General features: G+C 39.3%; 1 protein-coding gene across 4 annotated transcripts in view; it reads right to left on the bottom strand.

Annotated features, from left to right (window-relative positions):
- The window catches only part of LOC146049902 (uncharacterized), an 82,250-nt gene that overhangs the window by 61,182 nt on the left and 215 nt on the right, over positions 1 to 20,853 (bottom strand). For all 4 annotated transcript variants that reach the window (XR_014466231.1, XR_014466232.1, XR_014466230.1 and 1 more), the window contains exons 1-3: positions 20,543 to 20,853; positions 20,276 to 20,332; positions 19,078 to 19,129 (exon numbers count right to left, since the gene is read on the bottom strand). The exon at positions 20,543 to 20,853 is cut by the window's right edge and continues 215 nt beyond it. Coding sequence is in view for 1 of the 4 variants with exons in the window: in XM_083166581.1 (XP_083022707.1) it covers positions 19,078 to 19,129; positions 20,276 to 20,332; positions 20,543 to 20,584 (151 nt within the window). In the remaining 3 variants the exon portion in view is untranslated. The remainder of the gene's footprint in view (positions 1 to 19,077; positions 19,130 to 20,275; positions 20,333 to 20,542) is intronic.

The raw sequence follows: 20,853 nt of genomic DNA, 5'->3' as shown, positions 1-20,853 counted from the left end.
GGAAAAAGGTCATGGAATAAGAGGTTCACTTGAGGGTCATGTCCATAGAGGTCAAAAGCATTTTAGTCCACAGAGGGAAGAGTTATATGGGGATATGTATTAAGCTTTGATGTCCTAAAAGTGATAAAGTGGAGACAGATAAAGAACTAGCTAATCAGATCCTAATTGCCATGTTGCAGGCTGTGTTTGAAAAATAACAGTTAGGAGCTGATTGGTTGGTAGTTTATCTCTGTTTCTTTACTGCTCTCTAAGGCAAACTACATCTCCCCCTTGAATAGAAAAAAACCTAAGGGCCCACAACAAATAAACACAGCGCCAGGAGAAATGAGAGGCACTGATGTGTTAAGAGATATTACTATAGGTAAACCAGTATTATAATGTGCTTCAAAGTCAAGAGAGTGAAGCAGAGAGGTCAGAGATGAATATTAGGGAGAAATGACCCTTCAATATATCAATATATCAATCAGTAGCGTCTTACTTTAGTGTGGTGACCTCAGAGTGTCGGGAGCATAAGACCCATTGCAGGGGACCGAAGAGAGTAACGGAGGAGAAGTGAATAAAAAGTAATTTCTGGATTAACTGTTGTGGAACTACAAATTCCCTAATAGCCAAACTGTCGCAGGGTATGATGGGGTGTGTAGTTCCACAACAGTTGGGGCCGCATGTTAAACACTCCTGATGTAAATCCCTGGTGTAGATGATTGATTATTAGAAGTTCCAACAGTAGAAAGTTTTAATCTTGCAAAACCACCTTGTATGAGACACCTGCCACCAATCACATGGTTACCTGCCACCAATACCATGATTACCTGTCACCAATCACATGGTTACCTGCCACCAATACCATGATTACCTGCCACCAATCACATGGTTATAACATGGTTACCTGCCACCAATCACATGGTTATAACATGGTTATAACATGATTACCTGCCACCAATCACACGGTTATAACATGGTTACCTGCTACCAATCACATGGTTATAACATGGTTACCTGCCACTAATCACATGGTTATAACATGGTTATAACATGATTACCTGCCACCAATCACACGGTTATAACATGGTTACCTGCTACCAATCACATGGTTATAACATGGTTACCTGCCACTAATCACATGGTTATAACATGGTTATAACATGATTACCTGCCACCAATCACACGGTTATAACATGGTTACCTGCTACCAATCACATGGTTATAACATGATTACCTGCCACCAATCACACGGTTATAACATGGTTACCTGGTACCAATCACATGGTTATAACATGGTTACCTGCCACCAATCACATGGTTATAACATGGTTACCTGCCACCAATCACATGGTTACAACATGGTTACCTGCCACCAATCACATGGTTATAACATGGTTACCTACCACCAATCACAAGGGTATAACATGTTACCTGCCACCAATCACATGGTTATAATATGGTTAACTGTAACCAATCACATGGTTATAACATGACTACCTGCCACCAATCACATGGTTATAACATGGTTAGCTGCCACCAATCACATGGTTATAACATGGTTAGCTGCCACCAATCACACGGTTATAACATGATTACCTGCCACCAATCACACGGTTATAACATGACTACCTGCCACCAATCTCATGGTTATAAAATGGTTACCTGCCACCAATCACATGGTTATAACATGGTTACCTGCCACCAATCACATGGTTATAACATGGTTACCTGCCACCAATAACATAGTTATAACATAGTTACCTGCCACCAATAACATGGTTATAACATGGTTACCTGCCACCAATCACATGATTATAACATGACTACCTGCCACCAATCACATGGTTATAACATGGTTACTTGCCACTAATAACATGGTTAGAACATGGTTACCTGCCACCAATCACATGGTTATAACATGGTTACCTGCCACCAATCACATGGTTATAACATGGTTACCTGCCACCAATCACATGATTTTAACATGACTACCTGCCACCAATCTCATGGTATAGCATGGTTACCTGCCACCAATCACATGTTTATAACATGGTTACTTGCCACTAATAACATGGTTAGAACATGGTTACCTGCCACCAATCACATGTTTATAACATGGTTACCTGCCACCAATCACATGGTTATAACATGGTTACCTGCCACCAATCACATGATTATAACATGACTACCTGCCACCAATCTCATGGTATAGCATGGTTACCTGCCACCAATCACATGGTTACAACATGGTTACCTGCCACCAATCACATGGTTACAGCATGTTACCTGCCACCAATCACATGGTTACAACATGTTACCTGCAACCAATCACATGGTTATAACATGGTTACCTGCCACCAATCACATGGTTACAACATGTTACCTGCCACCAATCACATGGGTACAACATGGTTACCTGCCACCGATCACATGGTTATAACATGGTTACTTGCAACTAATAACATGTTTATAACATGGTTACCTGCCACCAATGACATGGTTATAACATGGTTACCTGCCACCAATAACATAGTTATAACATAGTTTCCTGCCACCAATAACATGGTTATAACATGGTTACCTGCCACCAATACCATGGTTACCTGCCACCAATACCATGGTTATAACATGGTTACCTGCCACCAATACTGTGGTTACCCTTCACCAATAACATGGTTATAACATGGTTACCTGTCACCAATAACATGGTTATAACATGGTTACCTGCCACCAATAACATGGTTACAAAATGGTTACCTGCCACCAATACCATGGTTGTAACATGGTTACCTGCCACCAATAACATGGTTACAAAATGGTTACCTGCCACCAATAACATGGTTAGAACATGGTTACCTGCCACCAATACCGTGGTTATAACATGGTTATAGGCATATCTTTGAGCATGATATAAAATACATTTGAAGAAAGCATGCCACCATAACCAATTACGTATAGCTAAGCATTCTCTGTTCCAATAGTAAGAAGATACCTGCTGATGTCACCCTCTGGCTGGACTTGGATGTGTTTACCAAAAGATAACAGTAATATATTTAGTTCCCCACTCAGGATTCCAGGAGGTCTGTCACTATAAACCTCTACTTAATTGGGACATCAGTCTGGCAGCTAGCATTGCCTAGTACAAGTGACCTTGCATCGCTACGGTGAAGATGCGATTACACAGTCCCCTTCCAACCTTATGTCACCTATGATATACACGCATTTCTGGGATTGCAAAGATTAGTGACAGCAAGGCTGTGAATAATTCGAAATATATTGTCTCCCTTATATTAGCCTGTTTTCCATTATACGAATAAGCAGATAATTACTCCCACCCCCCCCTTTTTTTTGGTAACCTAAAGCCATGCAATTTGGCATACAATTATATATAGTCAAAAATTGTCTAGCTAGTTAGCCAAAATCGCACCATGTTTACCCAACAACCAATAGTGATGCGCAGCACCACAGCATCACTACCGGCCAGCAAAATAGAGTGCATGTAAGGCAATTTTGACTATGTACCGAATTGCCCATAGCCATAGTCAAAATCAGCCATGGCCATAGTCAAAATCAGCCATGGCCATAGTCAAAATCAGCCATGGCCATAGTCAAAATCAGCCATGACCATAGTCAAAATTGGCATAGTCAAAATCTAATCACACCATGTGTACACCCCTTAAGGAGTAGCAAATATGTCCCTGGTGAAATGCACACACTGATGGGAACAATTGTAAAACCTATTCTGTCAGTAATGGGAAAGATCTATTGGTGAAATATAATAGGATGAGAGATTCAGAAAGTGAGAGATTTGGTAAGAAATCTCCAGTTTTTTCTAACAAAAGCATCCAATATAAAAAAAAACTTTGGGGATTTATTATATTGGCAAGATCCGAAGATGGGGTAGGGCCATCTTAATATAATTGTTGGTCCTGACTAAAGTAATGCACTGAGAATCCTATATGTTAGGGTGGCCCTGGGTGTGGGCAACCCTAAAATCATGACATTATTTTACCATATTCCACATCCAAAATGACAATATTAATTATAAGCATTGAAGTTAACCATTTACTTATTTTTGGACAGGACATTATGTAACACATGTATAGCATGCAGTGCTTTACAGAGAGTAATCCGTCCTTCATATCACTTCATGTGGGATGAGCCCCACACAACCACAGAACATACAAACTACACACAGACAGGGCTATTTTTTTTTGGTTAAACCCATCACCCCACATCTGCAACCCCTGTGCTGCCTAGATTTGCCTAGTGGTGGCGCCGGCCCTGTATACACATCAAACACATGAAATACACAAACATATATTTTACTTGTGCATAAAACAATGTTTCAAAACATGATACAAAGTTTGTGTCCTATCTCATATACTGAATGTGAATGTCAAGCAATCATTTTCTTGCACATATTTAGTGCCAGTTACATGTTATTTCCCCAGTAGTGCCAGTTACAGATGTACCCAGTAAGTTTTTAGCAAAAAAATGAAAAATAAAAGTACATTGGGAGACTATGGTTTTCGGAATAATTTGGATAAAGGATACAAAACCCACTTCTTCCAACTAGCCTATCCCTCCTCCTCCTAACCTCTTTCGCTCCTCCTATCCTGCCTACCCTACCCCTCCACCCATTCCCATCCGTTCCTACTTATCCTATGGTTTTTCGATTGTCCACCCACCTCCTTTTAGTCTGTTAACTCTTATGAGTAGGGCCCTCCTTCCTCATGTACTCACCCTACCTCTTTACCTCACCAGTGCTCCTGCCCTGTTCTTCCCTTCCTCTACTTCATCTTCAGTCTCCTCGACAATCAGGGCCGGCGCCACCACTAGGCAAATCTAGGCATTTGCCTAGGGCGCCGGCCACTGGAGGGCGGTATTTTGCCCCCCCTTGCCGCCTGGGTACCTGTCCTGCGACGTATATGTGCGTAAAAGCTGGCGGCGGCGTCAGCGGGGGGTCCCTGCAGTCAATAAGAAATAACGATCGCTATCCGCCGGGCTATGCAGAAGTGCTTCTGTTTTGGAAACACTGGCCGCACGCTGATTGGATGAGATTCAGCCAATCAGCGTGCGCCGTGCGGCCAGTGTTCCCAAAACAGAAGCGCTTCCGCATAGCCCGGCGGATAGCGCTCGTTATTTCTTATTGACTGCAGAGTCCCCCCGCTGCCGCCTCCGCGTCCAGCTTTTCAGCACCGCAGGACAGGTACCCAGGCGGCAGACACCGGGGCGCCCCCACCCCGACTTGCCTGGGGCGCTCTGGTGCCTTGCACCGGCCCTGTCGACAATTTCGACACCTACCTGATGCTGATTTTAGTTCTACCAGCTACAGTATACCCTATTTATGCTGTATTTTATCAACACACCCTGTACGTTACCTTGTAATTTGTTTTTTTGTTTGCCATGTACGGTGCTGCGGACACTTTGTGGCGCCTTATAAATAAACAAACTACTACTAGTATAAAATGCATTCTGAGGCAATGGAACCATTTACAAAGGATCAATACAGAAGTGAAGTATAACAATACTGGTGTATAACACAATCTGGTCATGCAGGGATTAGAGAATGTGTACTGTTTGCAGTAAGATAGACATTGAGCCAGTCTAAAGGGGCCCATACACGGTCCGTGAAACGGATCCGTTTGGGTCTTAATTAGCACGCTTCGCATCGGATCGCATGCCTAGTGCATGCGGTGTGCATGCAATGCGATCCGATGCGAAGTTTAGCTAGTACAAAAAGTATGTGCAGCACATACTTTTTGTACCGTACTATGGCCCTTATTCTGATCGGCACGGTACGGCCCGCGTGCGGCCGTACCGCCGATGTTTGTGGTCTGCACATGCGCAGAGGTCATTCTGCGCATGTGCAGCCCCCTTCGCCGCAGACGGATTTCGTCCGCCGCAAAGGGGGCGTATAGGGGCGTGAGGGGCTTCAGCCCCTCATTTCCCTATGTGTACGCCCCGCGTTTCATGGGCGTTCCCATGAAAACGCGGGGCGTATGCATGGTAATGAGGGCATGACGCCCTCATTACCATGACATGGGGGCGGAAAGCTGACGTCGCCGGATGTCAGCTTTCAGCCCCCTTACAAGCTCCCACACGGACGATTGTCCGTGTGGTCTGAGCTTGCGGGAGCTGCCGCGGCGTGCGGGCCTGCCTTCGATGGTCGTCGACCATCGAAGGCAGGGGGCAGCTCCCACCATGGTGGAGGCGTAGCCTCCACCATTTTTGTGCGGATCGCCAGCCGTCCGTGTACGGACGGCCGTGGCGATCCGTCCGGTGGGCGGCCCTTGGTTTGTGCGGTCGGAGCCCCGTGTGCGGCTCTGACCGCACCAACCAGAATAAGGGCCTATGTGATGCGCGGGAGCGCGCATCGCATAGTACAAAACGGACGGTCCGGGAACGGACCGTCTATGGGTACCTTAATAATAATAATAGTAACAATAATAATAATAATAATAATAATAATAATAATAGTAATAATAATAATAATAGTAATAATAATAATAATAATAGTAATGTTGCTGGTTATTTTTTATTTCCACAAAAACTGTGGAGCGGGCAATAATATGATCTCAGTCCTTGCCCAGTTGGACACCTTTGGAGCTATATATAGGCACATTTCAATGTGGAGGAACATTATTACGCAGGGACAGATTAACAATGGAGCTGCAACTCCAGGCCCACACATAAATAGGCCCGTCACTGTGACAGCATGATGATCACCAGTCAGATTCTACAAGGCCACATGTTGGACATACAGCTTAAGTGTTAAAAATGCATTTATGTTTTACACATTTATGTCATTTTTGTACTTTTATATAGTTAGGGAGATAGTGGGGCGTATAATATATGGGTTCTACATCCCTCACCTCCTCCACTTCTCATAATAGACCCTGGAACGTTTTAAGCTCCAGGCCCATGATGCCCCTAATCCGGTCCTGTTAATTAATATGCACACATTAAATAATGCAATAATAATTAATCTGTCAAGTTTGGAGACTTTTCGGGGCACATATCAATATTCTAATGATGCAAAAATCTTTTATTTTATAAAATGCACTCGATACATTCCAGAGCTGATTGGTTGCTAAGGGCAACGTCTCTGCTTGTCTCCTTTAGAAGGCTTTAAATGTCCTGGGAATTTTTAAAGTGTAAAAATGTAAAAGTTGTAATTTATCCAGGAGGGGATCTATATGTGCTGGTAGAGCTTTGATATATTTTATTCACACCAACATGGGGCAGCAGCTGCAAAATGAGGCGTGGCCTCGCGCGAGTGATGCAATTTGAAGGCCACGCCCCCTCACCGCAAGATCACGCCTTCAAATGTTGTCCCTCTTCAGCATCATAGAAAGTTGGGCGGCATGCATAATATGTTACCCAAATGAACATAAAAAAAGTAAGAGGGTGAAGCTTTGGGGGTGAATTTTTTAGGATGAGAGTTCCATTGCAGATGGGGTGTTGCGCATAGCAACCAATCAGATGATATCTATTATCTCCTGGAAGGTGCTATATAATAAGTAAAATTTGGTTGCTACGGGCAACATCCCATCTTCAATAGAATTCTCATCTTAGTAAATTTAATAAGATGGGAGTTCTATTGGAGATTGGCTGTTGCTATGGGCTATCAGATGCCATCTATTATTTTCTGGATGATGCTAAATAAAAAATAGGCAGATTCTGATTGGCTGCAACATCCCATGTGAAAAAGAACTCACATCTTAGTAAATGTAAACCTTATACCCCTTTCACACCGCACTTGTTAAACGGTATATTGACGTTACTTTCACATTTCAAAACGTTTAAGGCTGCAGTGGGAAAGCGCCAAAGTTCATTTACCGGTTACAGATAACCGGTATTTCCAAACGTTTACCAAGCAGAGTCCTACACGTTTCAGAGCCGGTTTTTATGCAGTGAGAATGGCTCTGAAACGGTATTTAGTAAAAACAACAGATTACAGACCTGTGATAGGCTGGCCCCTGCGTTCTGCCTTGAAAAGTGTTCAGGGGATTAAACGGGTTGACTGATGTGAATGGTACTTAAACGGTATTTAAACGGTATCTACTGCAAACGGTAATCTACTGCAATGTGAAGGCTCAGACCCGTTTTAAATACCGTTTAAAAATACTGGTTTTTAAAACGTTTTGGCAGAGTGAAAGCGGTATTAGTGTCCATCGGACAAGTACACCACTCAGAAATGACTATAAGGTACGCAGATATCACTACAGGGTAAATGTAGGAGAACAAACAGTATTTAGTAGCTGTTTTCTCATGGAAATCAAGCAGAGAGGGGGAAATGTCAAATTCCACAGATGGATGGACACTAAGGAAAGTGCAGAAAGAGGAGGTAATAGTAGGCAGACTGAGGGGTAGGAAAGAGCAAGGGAGGCATAAAGAGGTTAAGAGGGGGCAAAAGGGAGCAATGAGGGTTAAGGAGAGGATTAAGGGGGGAATAATCCTGAACCTTGAAAGCAGATCAAACTCAAATTTGTAAAATATTGTTATTTTTTCTTAATGGGAGAACACTAGACACCCCTGCGTTTGATCTGTGGGTTTTAGGAAGAGCCGGGAAATTGAACTGACACTACTTTGCACTTTAACAATAGGATTTGCTCTGGGTACAAGTTGTTTGTTTAACCCGACAGATCCGAACACCCCGTCGCACGCTTTGCACACTCATTAAAATGATTATTCACGAGCTGTCGAGTGTTTTCTGCTTCATTCACAAAGATCAGGCTTAGCCCCTGTGAGCTGAGCTCTTGGTAACAAGAGCATTCAGGACAAGAAGAGATTCTGGGCCTTGGTCTGATCATATCCTGCCTACAAGCCTCTCTCTACAGGTTACAAGGCGACTGCCCCTCGCTCCCTGTCACAGTACTAGTAATATTTACTCCAGCTGCACACAGATTCCGCGCTGGTGTATTGCTGTATTTTCCTTCCTTTTCTCACGCTTGATTTGCTTGGCCTGTTGTGCAGTGAGTATATTGCCTGACTGTAGCAGAACTTCAACCATGACAGCGCAAACCTGTTCAGACTTATTAAGTGGCGCTGCGTATACACTAAGAGGGGTGGAATTAAATTTGCCTATAGCGACAGGAGACGTCATAGACACCAAATCACAGATATGTATTTTTCAAAGACTGACGCTCAGTTGAATTACGAACATATTTTTTTTTGTTGTTTGTGAATTTACAGTAAATGTTGGACACAAGTGACAAAGTTTTTTTTTTTTTTTAGTACGTCTGGAATCATTTGCCGGACTATGATGAAATGTAGATTTGCACATTGATGTCAGCTGCTCGCCCCCTGCACCCGCGTCAACGGGGAATTACTATAGGGACGGCCATTGTTTTCATGAAACCATTGGCAAATTTCCTGGCCCACAACCCGCACCGGTTTTTGTACGCAAGCGCTGCGGACACTTGCACACAGCAGCTGCACATAAAACCTGTTTGCGTGCACAGTCGGAACGTGCACGCGCGGGGGGGGGGGTTTCAATTAGAATAACCCCAAGTATACGCACCAATTGCGGATAAATGTAATATTTGCCTATTTACGAATAATGAATCATTGAAAATGTATCTACGTAAGTTTTCTTGATACACATTTTGTACTGAACATCATTGAGCATTTCTTTATTCTCTACAGCCGGGATGGGGAACCTTCGGGCCTCCAGCTGTTGTTGAACTACACATCCCAGCATGCCCTTCAACAGTTGCAGCATGGCTACATAGCAAAACTGTACCAAGGCATGCTGGGATGTGTAGTTCCACAACAGCTGGAGGGCCGAAGGTTCCCCATTCCCTGCTCTACAGGGTAGGTAGTCAGCGGAAAGACAATTTCTGGGTCGACATACCTTAGTACGACACTGCCAAAAGGTCAACATAGGCAAAGTTGACAGTCAAATTTTTATATCAAGTTCTGCAAACAGGACAAACTAATTGAAACAAATTTAGAAATAATTTTAAAATCAGTATCTGAAGACTTGTCGGAGTATAGAAACCGCTTTAAATCTTGAATCAATTTGTAAATTGAAATGAGGGCCAGAATCTTTTTTTTTTCTGAGTACCGAGTGACCTACTGCACACATAGAGGCAAAAAATAATCATCTGTAACAATATTTAGAAATATTTTGGGAATGGTTTAAATGATGTATTTTCTGCACAGTAGTTTCTCAAACTGCATTCCCATTGGATAGCAACTGAAGGAGATGGCTGGGGAAATAATGTGTCATTACTATTATTATTATTATTATTATTATAATTATTGTTACCCTTTATTTTTATGGTGCCACAAGGGTTCTGTGGTGTCTAACAAAGTACATAAACACATGAGCACACAAGAACCAATGACTAGTAAAGTACATGGTTAATAAACATTTCCGCATCAGTGATAATAGCGCTCAAGTTGGCAGCAGGGTGGTTGAAATCAAGGTTTAGGTGCCACTGAATGGAGTATGGAGTAGATGATAGTATAAGTAAAGGAAGATAAAGGGCACGAAGGGAGAGGGCCCTGCTCGCGAGAATTTACATTTTATAGTTTTATTAAAATGAAGTTATGTTGACACCAATTTATTATAAATTGGTGTCAACATAACTTCATTATGGTCACCTCTTACTATTATACCCGGCTTCCCTCATTAATAGAATCGGAGGTAGTTACTAGATGTCTATAGCGCCCTATATCTTGTGGTAAATAATATATATGTGCGTGTGTGCGTTTTTGCGTGTGTGTGTGTGTGTGTGTGTGTTGAAGCTGCAATTTAAAGTTCATGTTTTTGTGGTTTTCAAAAATGCAGTTCTACAAAAGAAAGAACGCAATGCCTGTTTTACTTAAGGGGGACTATACAAACAGTGAGATGTATCAAGCTCTGGTCTGTAAAAGTCCACAGAAAACCACACAAGACATGCATGATGTTTATTGTGTAAGCTAGTGGTTTGTTACGAATTGCATGCAATTATTGTAAACTGAATTCAGTTTGTGTCTTAAAACCACCACAAATCATATGCGATCTTTTTTTTTAGATATAATTTTTATTTCTTTTTACGATGAATATGACACAATAAGTGTACAAAATAAACAAACATTTGTAACAAATAAAGATAGATGATAGATATGAAAGTGGTATTCTCCACATGTGAATATAAGGATATGCGAGCTTACACTGATTGCAAATTAATAAATCCTGTGTTGTGTGTTAAAAAATTGTATCCGTTTGAGAGCACTGTATTTTTTTTTTTAAATTGCAAATAGCACATTGATGTATCCCAATAGGTTTGATGGATTAGCAATAACTGTAGATAGCTTTTATGAATATTTTTTTTTTATGTTTTTGTTATTTATTGTAGAAGATTAAAGAAGTTACAAAAAATGACATTAGACATTAAATTATTAAATTGTATATGTATGCTATACAAAGCTATTGGAAATATAATTTAAAAAACTGGTAGAAATGGGGCATACAGGGATGAGATAATCAATTTGAAAACCTGGGTTGGCTATTTGGCAAATTATAATTAATTTTCTTTTTAGTCCCCAGACCCAAGTAGATGATATGAGAAATGTTGTTATAGGATTTTATGTGGAATATTTTATTTATTCTGATTGTTTAATTACAAATTGTGTGTTTCTATAAATCTGTCATCAGACTGGATTGTGCCTTATTGTTTTTATTTTTAACACCAAGTGCAGTTGTATAGAATACTAGCAGGAGCCATAGTTAAACACTATCATTAATATTTGGTTGTATCACTTGAATAAATAATTGTAATCAGATCAAACTGCAGCCTGGATAGAGATCTGCCTATCAGGATGGTTGGAGGCACTAGGGAGGGAGGGGGGGGGGGGATATGGATGGGGGCAGGAGGGGGCAGGAGGAGGGGGTGGGTGGGAAAGTGAATGCATTGTTTTCTGTTCCATTTTAGTTATAAATCTAGATTTATCCTTATCCCCTATTGTCTTGGCACTAGCATATATGATATTGTTCCCATGTAATATGTCATTACAGGAGACTGAGTTGCAATGATCCTTGTTGCGAGGGTGGTTCTTTTAGGTATGATTTGCTAATTTAGGTAACTTCTAAATGCCCATTTTTTTCTACCCCCAGAATGCAGCAACTCGAGTCCCCACCTCTGCTGTCTATAGGAAAATCTAAGTACTATGGAAGCAGGGCCATGCCCTGCCTGGATACATGTAATGTGACTCAGTACACATAGTTGTTACACTGTGATAACACAAGAGAGGGATCTGGATGATAAGTGTCAGTACAAGAAGAAATAGGAGGACTGCTGTGGTCATATTCCTTTGTTTAGCAAATACTTTAGGATCACCTATAGCTGCATCTGATGCGATTGTTATGTTACCACTGCATAAAACACTATTATATTTAAACAGCAAATAACAGAGTTATTTCATTTTGTGAAGGGCGATTTCACTTCTTAAACTACTGTAATGTCTGCTGCTAAGTCAGTGGCTGGGTATTGTCTGCGTGTGTTCAGACTGGGATGAAGGAAATACTGTTGGTTTGGGTGCAAAAAGTATTAGACTTAATAATAAGGTTCCCATTTTATTCCATGCCCATATAAATGATTAGTGTCCTGCTTTTAGAACATAAGGTTATCTGGTTATTTACACTATATTTATATCGCGTGTGCTCTGCTGTAGATCGCCTATGTATTCATATAAATATTGGTGTAGTAGAGATCGGTGGAGCGAGGTTTAGTTGAGAAAAATTAGATGTTTCTGTATTTTGCAGACAGTAATTGAAATCCTGGTGGAAATATATGAAAATATAAAGGTTTATGAAGCTAACCAGAACCCATAGAAATCAATAGACTGTTGTCTAGTCAATACCGTATGTGTGTAATGAATATTTAACATTTGTGGCTGTTAAAGTAATATTTAGTGGATTTTAAAGGACTTCAGTGGGGAGAAAGACACACAATACCACGAAACGTGACGGTATCAACAACTGTAAGAGGAAAGTTAGTGAATTCCCTTTTGCGGTGACATTACAGCATTGTGGTGACATTATAACATTGTGCCGACATTACAACACTGTGCCGACATTACAACATTGTGCCGACATTACAACATTGTGGTGACATTATAACATTGTGCCGACATTACAACATTGTGCTGACATTACAACATTGTGCCGACATTACAACATTGTGCTGACATTACAACACTGTGTCGACATTACAACATTTTGCCGACATTACAACATTGTGCCGACATTACAACATTGTGCTGACATTACAACATTGTGCTGACATTACAACATTGTGCCGACATTACAACATTGTGCTGACATTACAACGCATCGGTAGTAAATCTACAGATTGCTAAAACGGATATGACACAAAATTGTAGCTATTATATTACACTTCACAAAGTGTGGTTGTAGACTGAATTACAGTACCTACACTCTTTACACCAGGTGGGTGTGTCGATTAAAGTAAATTACACATACATTACACACAAACACACGCACATATTTGTCACAATATTTGAAAGTAACATACATAGGTGAAGTTCATATTGCATTGCAAATTGTTACTACACAGTGTCAAGTCAGTGTAACATATGCAACAATGTAAATATTCCTAACAACATGACTGCATACGGAATACAGTCCTGTATTACTGTACTGTATTACGGTCCTGTATTACTGTACTGTATTACTGTCCTGTATTACTGTCCTGTATTACTGTACTGTATTACGGTCCTGTATTACTGTACTGTATTACTGTCCTGTATTACTGTACTGTATTACTGTCCTGTAGTACTGTACTGTATTACTGTCCTGTATTACTGTACTAAATTAATGTCCTGTATTACTGTCCTGTATTACTGTACTAAATTAATGTCCTGTATTACTGTCCTGTATTACTGTACTAAATTAATGTCCTGTATTACTGTCCTGTATTACTGTGCTGTATTATTGTCCTGTATTACTGTACTGTATTACTGTCCTGTATTACTGTCCTGTATTACAGTGACAATGAGAGAAATCGGATGGATAATCAGCCATAACTGGAAGAATATATCGGTTCATTTTTCGTCAAGTGCAACAGAGGTAAGTACTATCTATCTATCTATCTATCTATCTATCTATCTATCTATCTATCTATCTATCTATCATTCATTCTCTCTCTCTCTCTCTATCCATCCTTCCTTCCTTCTATCTATCTATCTATCTATCTATCTATCTATCTATCTATCTATCTATCTATCTAATCACAATAAACATTACAACCCCGCAACTGCGTCTCCAGCAATGGTTATAACACCACTATTTGGTCCTTTTCCAGCTTGATGGTAACTGGGATATATGAAGAAGCGACACTCAGGCCCAATAATTATATCAGCAATACTGTACTCCAGGTAAATCAATCTGTATAAATCGATATGCCAAATGATGTAATCGATTATACGTTTAAACATCAAAGTCAACTTGAAACCATAACAAAACCAGATACCCTCTTTTACCTAAGAATTTAGACGTCTATTTGTTAAACTTTTAGAGAGAGAGATAAAGTTCCAACCGATCATTTTTCAAATTCAGCCTATGTCATGGCAGTTAGTAGCTGATTGGCTGGTCATTTATCTTCGTCCACCTGATCGCTCTCCAAGGCTTAGTAAATAGCACCTATCATTCTGTATACTGTGATCTGTACTTTATGTCTCACCATAGATTCTAGTTATATGGGAACCTCACTACTTTACAGTAAAATAACGGGGTGCACTTGTGTAAATACAGCACATTGTGGTACCAGAGGCTACTTGTGTACATACAGCTCATGGGGGTTCTACCAGAGGGCACTTGTGTACATACAGCACATGGGGGTTCTACCAGAGGGTACTTGTGTACATACAGCTCATGGGGGTTCTACCAGAGGGCACTTGTGTACATACAGCACATGGGGGTTCTACCAGAGGGCACTTGTGTACATACAGCTCATGGGGGTTCTACCAGAGGGCACTTGTGTACATACAGCACATGGGGGTTCTACCAGAGGGCACTTGTGTACATACAGCTCATGGGGGTTCTACCAGAGGGCACTTGCGTACATACAGCACATGGGGGTTCTACCAGAGGGCACTTGCGTACATACAGCACATGGGGGTTCTACCAGAGGGCACTTGCGTACATACAGCACATGGGGGTTCTACCAGAGGGCACTTGCGTACATACAGCACATGGGGGTTCTACCAGAGGCTACTTGCGTACATACAGTACATGGGGGTTCTACCAGAGGGTACTTGTGTACATACAGCACATGGGGCTCTACCAGAGGGCACTTGCGTACATACAGCACATGGGGGTTCTACCAGAAGGTACTTGTGTACATACAGCACATGGGGGTTCTACGAGAGGGTACTTGCGTACATACAGCACATGGGGGTTCTACCAGAGGCTACTTGCGTACATACAGCACATGGGGGTTCTACCAGAGGGTTTTGTTACCAAAGTCCCTGTTTAGTCATTTCATATCACACACAGTGGGAAGGATGGAGACACAGTAACGTGCTGTATTCACAGTCTTGTCTCTGACCTATCCACATGCAGTATATCCACATACATATCCACATACAGTATATACTGCACAATAATACTGTATATACAATATGCAGGGAAGGGGAGGAATTGCGTGAATGTTCGCTAAGTGCGTGAAACCGCAAACGCATTGCTGCTGAAGAGGCCCTTTAATAGTTATTATTGAACATCGCCCACGATACATCAAAATATATCGGGAGCAACACTATAATCTTTGCTAATAATTATTACTAAGTAGAAGGGATATGCAGGTGACACAGCAGACAATATCTACGGCTAAATGTACAATAAAGCAGATGAGGTGGTGAGAGTAGATGGGGATGGGGGGGGGGGGGGAGCTAGAAATAAGGAGATTACTATGTCAGTATTCTCTCACATCTCAACATCTGATCACCGCTTCACCATGCCATTTAAAAAAAAATGTGTATACACACACACACACACATATATATATATATATATATATATATATATATATATATATATATATGTATATATTGTTCTTATGGTGGTGATGTCCATTATTTACATAGCGACCTTTAAGGCCTGTGTTTGTAGTTTATACAAATAAAGTTCACTAACACACATAACACATGTTTATGTGAGGATCGTATCTGTTGTTATTATTATTATTATTATTATTATTATTATTATTAATAATAATAATAATAAAAAAATAATAATAAATAATATATTTTCCACGGCCGAACACAGACGTAAGTTCTTATTTGTGGTAAAGTACGTAGATGGTATACACATAAAAATCTAATGAACAGAGTTCCTAGACCCCCAGTTATGTAATATATATATATATATATATATATATATATATATATATATATATATATATATATATATATATATATATATATATATATATATATATATACAATTTGCAATAATACACACTTGTTAAAAGAGCAAAACAACCCATCAGGGTTTAATTGATGTAATAAGGGAGCACAGTATAGTAATATTCTCTATAAAAGAACATCTTCTGATTTTTTTTTGTCCCCATGGTGAATTTATGCTATAACAACACCCGTGGGCTCAAGAGAAAAAAAATGCATCATTGCTCCTGAGAATAGAACTGCAACAGGAATTATTCAGCAAATAAACAGCATTATATACAGTATACTCCGTCAGGTAATTAACTCTATATAATTATCTAAAACTCATCACTGACTACTCCAATACAATAACAAAGTACTTCCCCTTGTTTGAATATCACTTATAAGTAAGAAGGAATAATATAAACTCAGATGGTCAATGTATAACTGTGGAAATTGTAATTTAGTACTATGAAAATCCGTATATTCATATATGGAGAATACCACTTTCATATCTATTATATATCTCTATTTGTTACAAAAAAAAAAAAAAAAAAAAAAAAAAAAAAAAAAAAAAATATGTACTTACAAGAAAAAAAACATCACACCTTTAAAACTAATGTGAATTTGTTTTCAAAAAACATCATGGGAAGCAAAATAATTGATTTCAGTAAGTAGAAAAAAATATTTTAAAAAATGTTTAAACAATATAAAATGGACAATGCATGCAAGAAACTAAAAATGCAATAAAAACTATTGAAATCAAAATTGCAAAAACTGAACAAAAATAGTTTTGACTATTGTAAAGATTTTCATGTTGCTGAAAAGTCATTATATTGGAATGGGAACTGCACAAAATATCATATTTATGTTCGTTATAAAATGTTGGCATAAAAAAAACCATAGGTGTTTTACAATATCTATATCGTTATATCTATAGGAGTATTTGTGTACTTGTGTGAGTCTAGTTTGTATACACACAGGAGCCAAACATCAAAACATAATGACGCGTAATTTCATTTCATGGTAGCTAGGTCTAAGCGTACTGTAAGCGTGTTTAATAGCTATATTACAGGTATATTGCTGTCAATCTCATCTTCAACATTATTTTTTTTGTGTGTATACGTGTGTGTGTGTGTGTGTATGTATAAATATATATATATACACTGACATGTGTGTGTGTGTGTGTGTGTGTGTGTGTGTGTGTGTCAGATAGAAATATGCACCACACACATCACAGTGTCTAGTGTTCCACGGGAGGTTTCTGAATAAACCTTAATTGCCCAGGAAACAGTCATGTATAAGTAATTAACTGCCCTCATTGGATTGCGATAATCCAGTGAGGTTTTCTCAGAACTGACCAGAGTCATGAGTTTACATTAAGCACAACAGACAGCCAAATATGGAAGCAGGTCTCAGATGTTTGGCACCAGAAATACACAGATCGATACGAATTGCAAACACTGGTTTTATTGATGACAATCAATCGACTTCACTCTTCGAACTGTAATCAGAACTTTCTAGATTTAATTACAAATAATGATCTTAAGTGCAACCGCAGTGCTGGATCTCTCCAAAACGCATGCAAATAGTCAGGTGTGATTGTATAGGTGTGTTGTATGGGGGCAGATATTAGAAAGAGCGACAGGAATTGGCTTTGTGTGTCTCTTCTGACTACTGTGCTGGAATAATGGTGTACAAAGGTGTCTTCTTATTTAGTGTAATAGTATCTAGTATCTAGTATATACTGATGAATGGCTGATCAGGTCACTGGTGAAGATTTATGTGCCATAAATAAGATCTCGCATCTACTGTGAAAACGACACTGGTATTTCCCTCAGTAATTCCTGCTATTGTCTCCCAATGCATTGCCCAAGGGGGGAATGCTATGCTTTCTGCCCTTAAACAATATTTATTGTATATATTACAGAGGGTTCTTTAACAGAGGCCAAAGACAAACTATTTCCAACGGATCTTATTTACAATACTTTGCATAATAGACGCACACAACACAATAGTAATACGATTTTAACACGTTAAACCTTAAATCCACTTCATAATTGTGTTGCGGTTGACGATACTGTATAATTGTATATTTGAACAATTAACTAACTAACTAACTAACAAACTAACTAACTAACTCATAAATATAATAAGCAGATAAATCAACAATAGTCAAATAATACTGCAGTATCGCCAGTATTGGTGAATTATGATATTGTTCGTGCATTATGTACTATAATAACTGAAATATATTATTAAAAAATTAAATTGTATAATTATTTTATATTGTATGCATACCGTCTACTGCCGCCTTATACTGAATATCAATTAATCTAATATTATTATTTTTTCTAAGATTTATTAGAAAATTGCCCTGTAGTGTGCTGGATTCCTTAATGTTAAATGTAATAGTATATTTTGCTTACATCTGGGCCATTGCCGTAAGTGCTTTTAAAATGTGTTTTTTTTTTTTTTTTTTTGTGAAATGTGTATTTTTCCCTAATTGTGATCTGAAATGAGAGTATGAAGGAAAGCTACGAAAAAAAGGGATAATCGCAGCTCAGTGCTGATCTCTCACGTAGATATCTTGCCAACATTAAAAAATAGACATTAAAAATTGCTCATCAATTGTCATTTTCATTTCAACCTTAGGATGAACCAGCAGAGAGAGTAGAAAACTGATCGGAAATTTACCTGGTACAGATCGCCATCTTCTGGCAGCTCCGAAAAACAAGCTCCAACCAAACTGGCAGGAAGAAAATCAAAGAAAAAAATATATATAAACATTATGAATTTATACAACGACCAATAATAAATGAATCGAACGCATAATAAATAACGCGACACAAAATGAAACAGCAAATATAAACGGTTGCTATAAAACTGGGTTGCAATTGGATTTATTTAAACGCCTGCGCTTTAAAATGTACAGATTATAAAATGCCATGTACTGTTGTTATTCTAATTATTATTATTACTATTATTTTTATTATTATTATTATTAATGATAATAATAATAATAATAATAATAATAATAATAATAATAATAATAATGATGAGAAAAAGAAGAAGAAGAAGAAGAAGAAGAAGAAGAAGAAGAAGAAGAAGAAGAAGAAGAAGAAGAAGAAGAATCTGTACCAAATAATAACGGACATTATAAATATAATTCTTATCGCTGTATATTATATTATTTTGATTATTGATCATTGAACCAAAATGACTGCCAATATAGATATATCTAATACTGTATTTCAGTTAAGTCATTTCATGCAGAGGAAAAACACGAAAAATACTGTTTTATCGTAAAATATGGTCCATGTATATATTAAAAAAAAATGTCGTTTAAAAATCAAAACTGAACCACTTCTTTTCTCAATAGTATTGCTTTATCTATCTATCTATCTATCTATCTATCTATCTATCTATCTATCTATCTATCTATCTATCTACGACTCGTGGGATCTATTCCAAAATGTGCATCTAATACAGCTAGAAAGACAATGCTAACCGCACTATGATCACTACACATACTATACAATATAGTACACACACTGTACCAACCTAAGTACCTTGCCCAACACAATCCAGTTTCCTATTATCTGCAGTTTACTACCTATAGCATTGCCACTTGCCAATTAAGGCCCCATGTACAGTTCTCCCTCAGTGCCAGAGATAAAGTAACTGGGAAATGTCAGGTTATAGTGTAGCCCAGTGACAATGATCTGCATGCCCACGCTGTACACAACCCACACCATGTAGTGACATTTGCCCAGGTCACCCCTAGTTACAGAATCCAATGCTCTTGTAGTCTATATACACCATTGCCATGTAATAAGCTATCGGCCCCATGTATTGGAAAGGGCTCAGAATCTTGGACACAGATGGAACTTACTGGTGGAAACGGAACATTCGATGTCTTCAGAGCTAGGATGGCAGATCTGGACGTTATCTAGAACAGAGAAGCAGAGAGAACAGTTACACAACTGATAGCTGACATATTGTATCCAGTAACCTCCTAGAAATTGGGCCTGTGCTTTTATTAGTATGTCATTAAGTATGGGGAAGCTTGTGTTACATTTGCCTCATGTCTGAGGGTGTAATATATAAAATATAGGTGTTCCCCTGGTACCCAGGAGAACCATGTTTGGTACCATCTTACCTGTATGGCAGGGTTGGTCCTATTAGCTGCTGAAATTCCCATCTGTTTGAGGGATGCCTTGCCATGAAGGGAAGGTTCTTGCTTGAGGTACGTTCAGGGGCTCCGCCCTTTAGGGCAAGTCTGACAGTCCCAATAAGTCAGCCCCAGCCAACAGTCCTAAACCTTATGTCGTTCACCTTCACCTTTCTGAGACCATTTCCAGCACAGATATTACGCTTCAACATAGAGGGGGCCACTGCAAGGCTGGGCCCCAACTTCGCTCATGGCTATTTCACTGGGCATCATAACTGTGTCCGGGGTCCTTGTTATCC

The sequence above is a fragment of the Crinia signifera genome, chromosome 12, assembly GCF_055691185.1.
Source record: "Crinia signifera chromosome 12, ASM5569118v1, whole genome shotgun sequence".
Lineage (NCBI taxonomy): Eukaryota > Metazoa > Chordata > Amphibia > Anura > Myobatrachidae > Crinia > Crinia signifera.
Note: the sequence above shows the minus strand (reverse complement) of the source record. Positions and strands in the feature narration are given on the sequence as shown.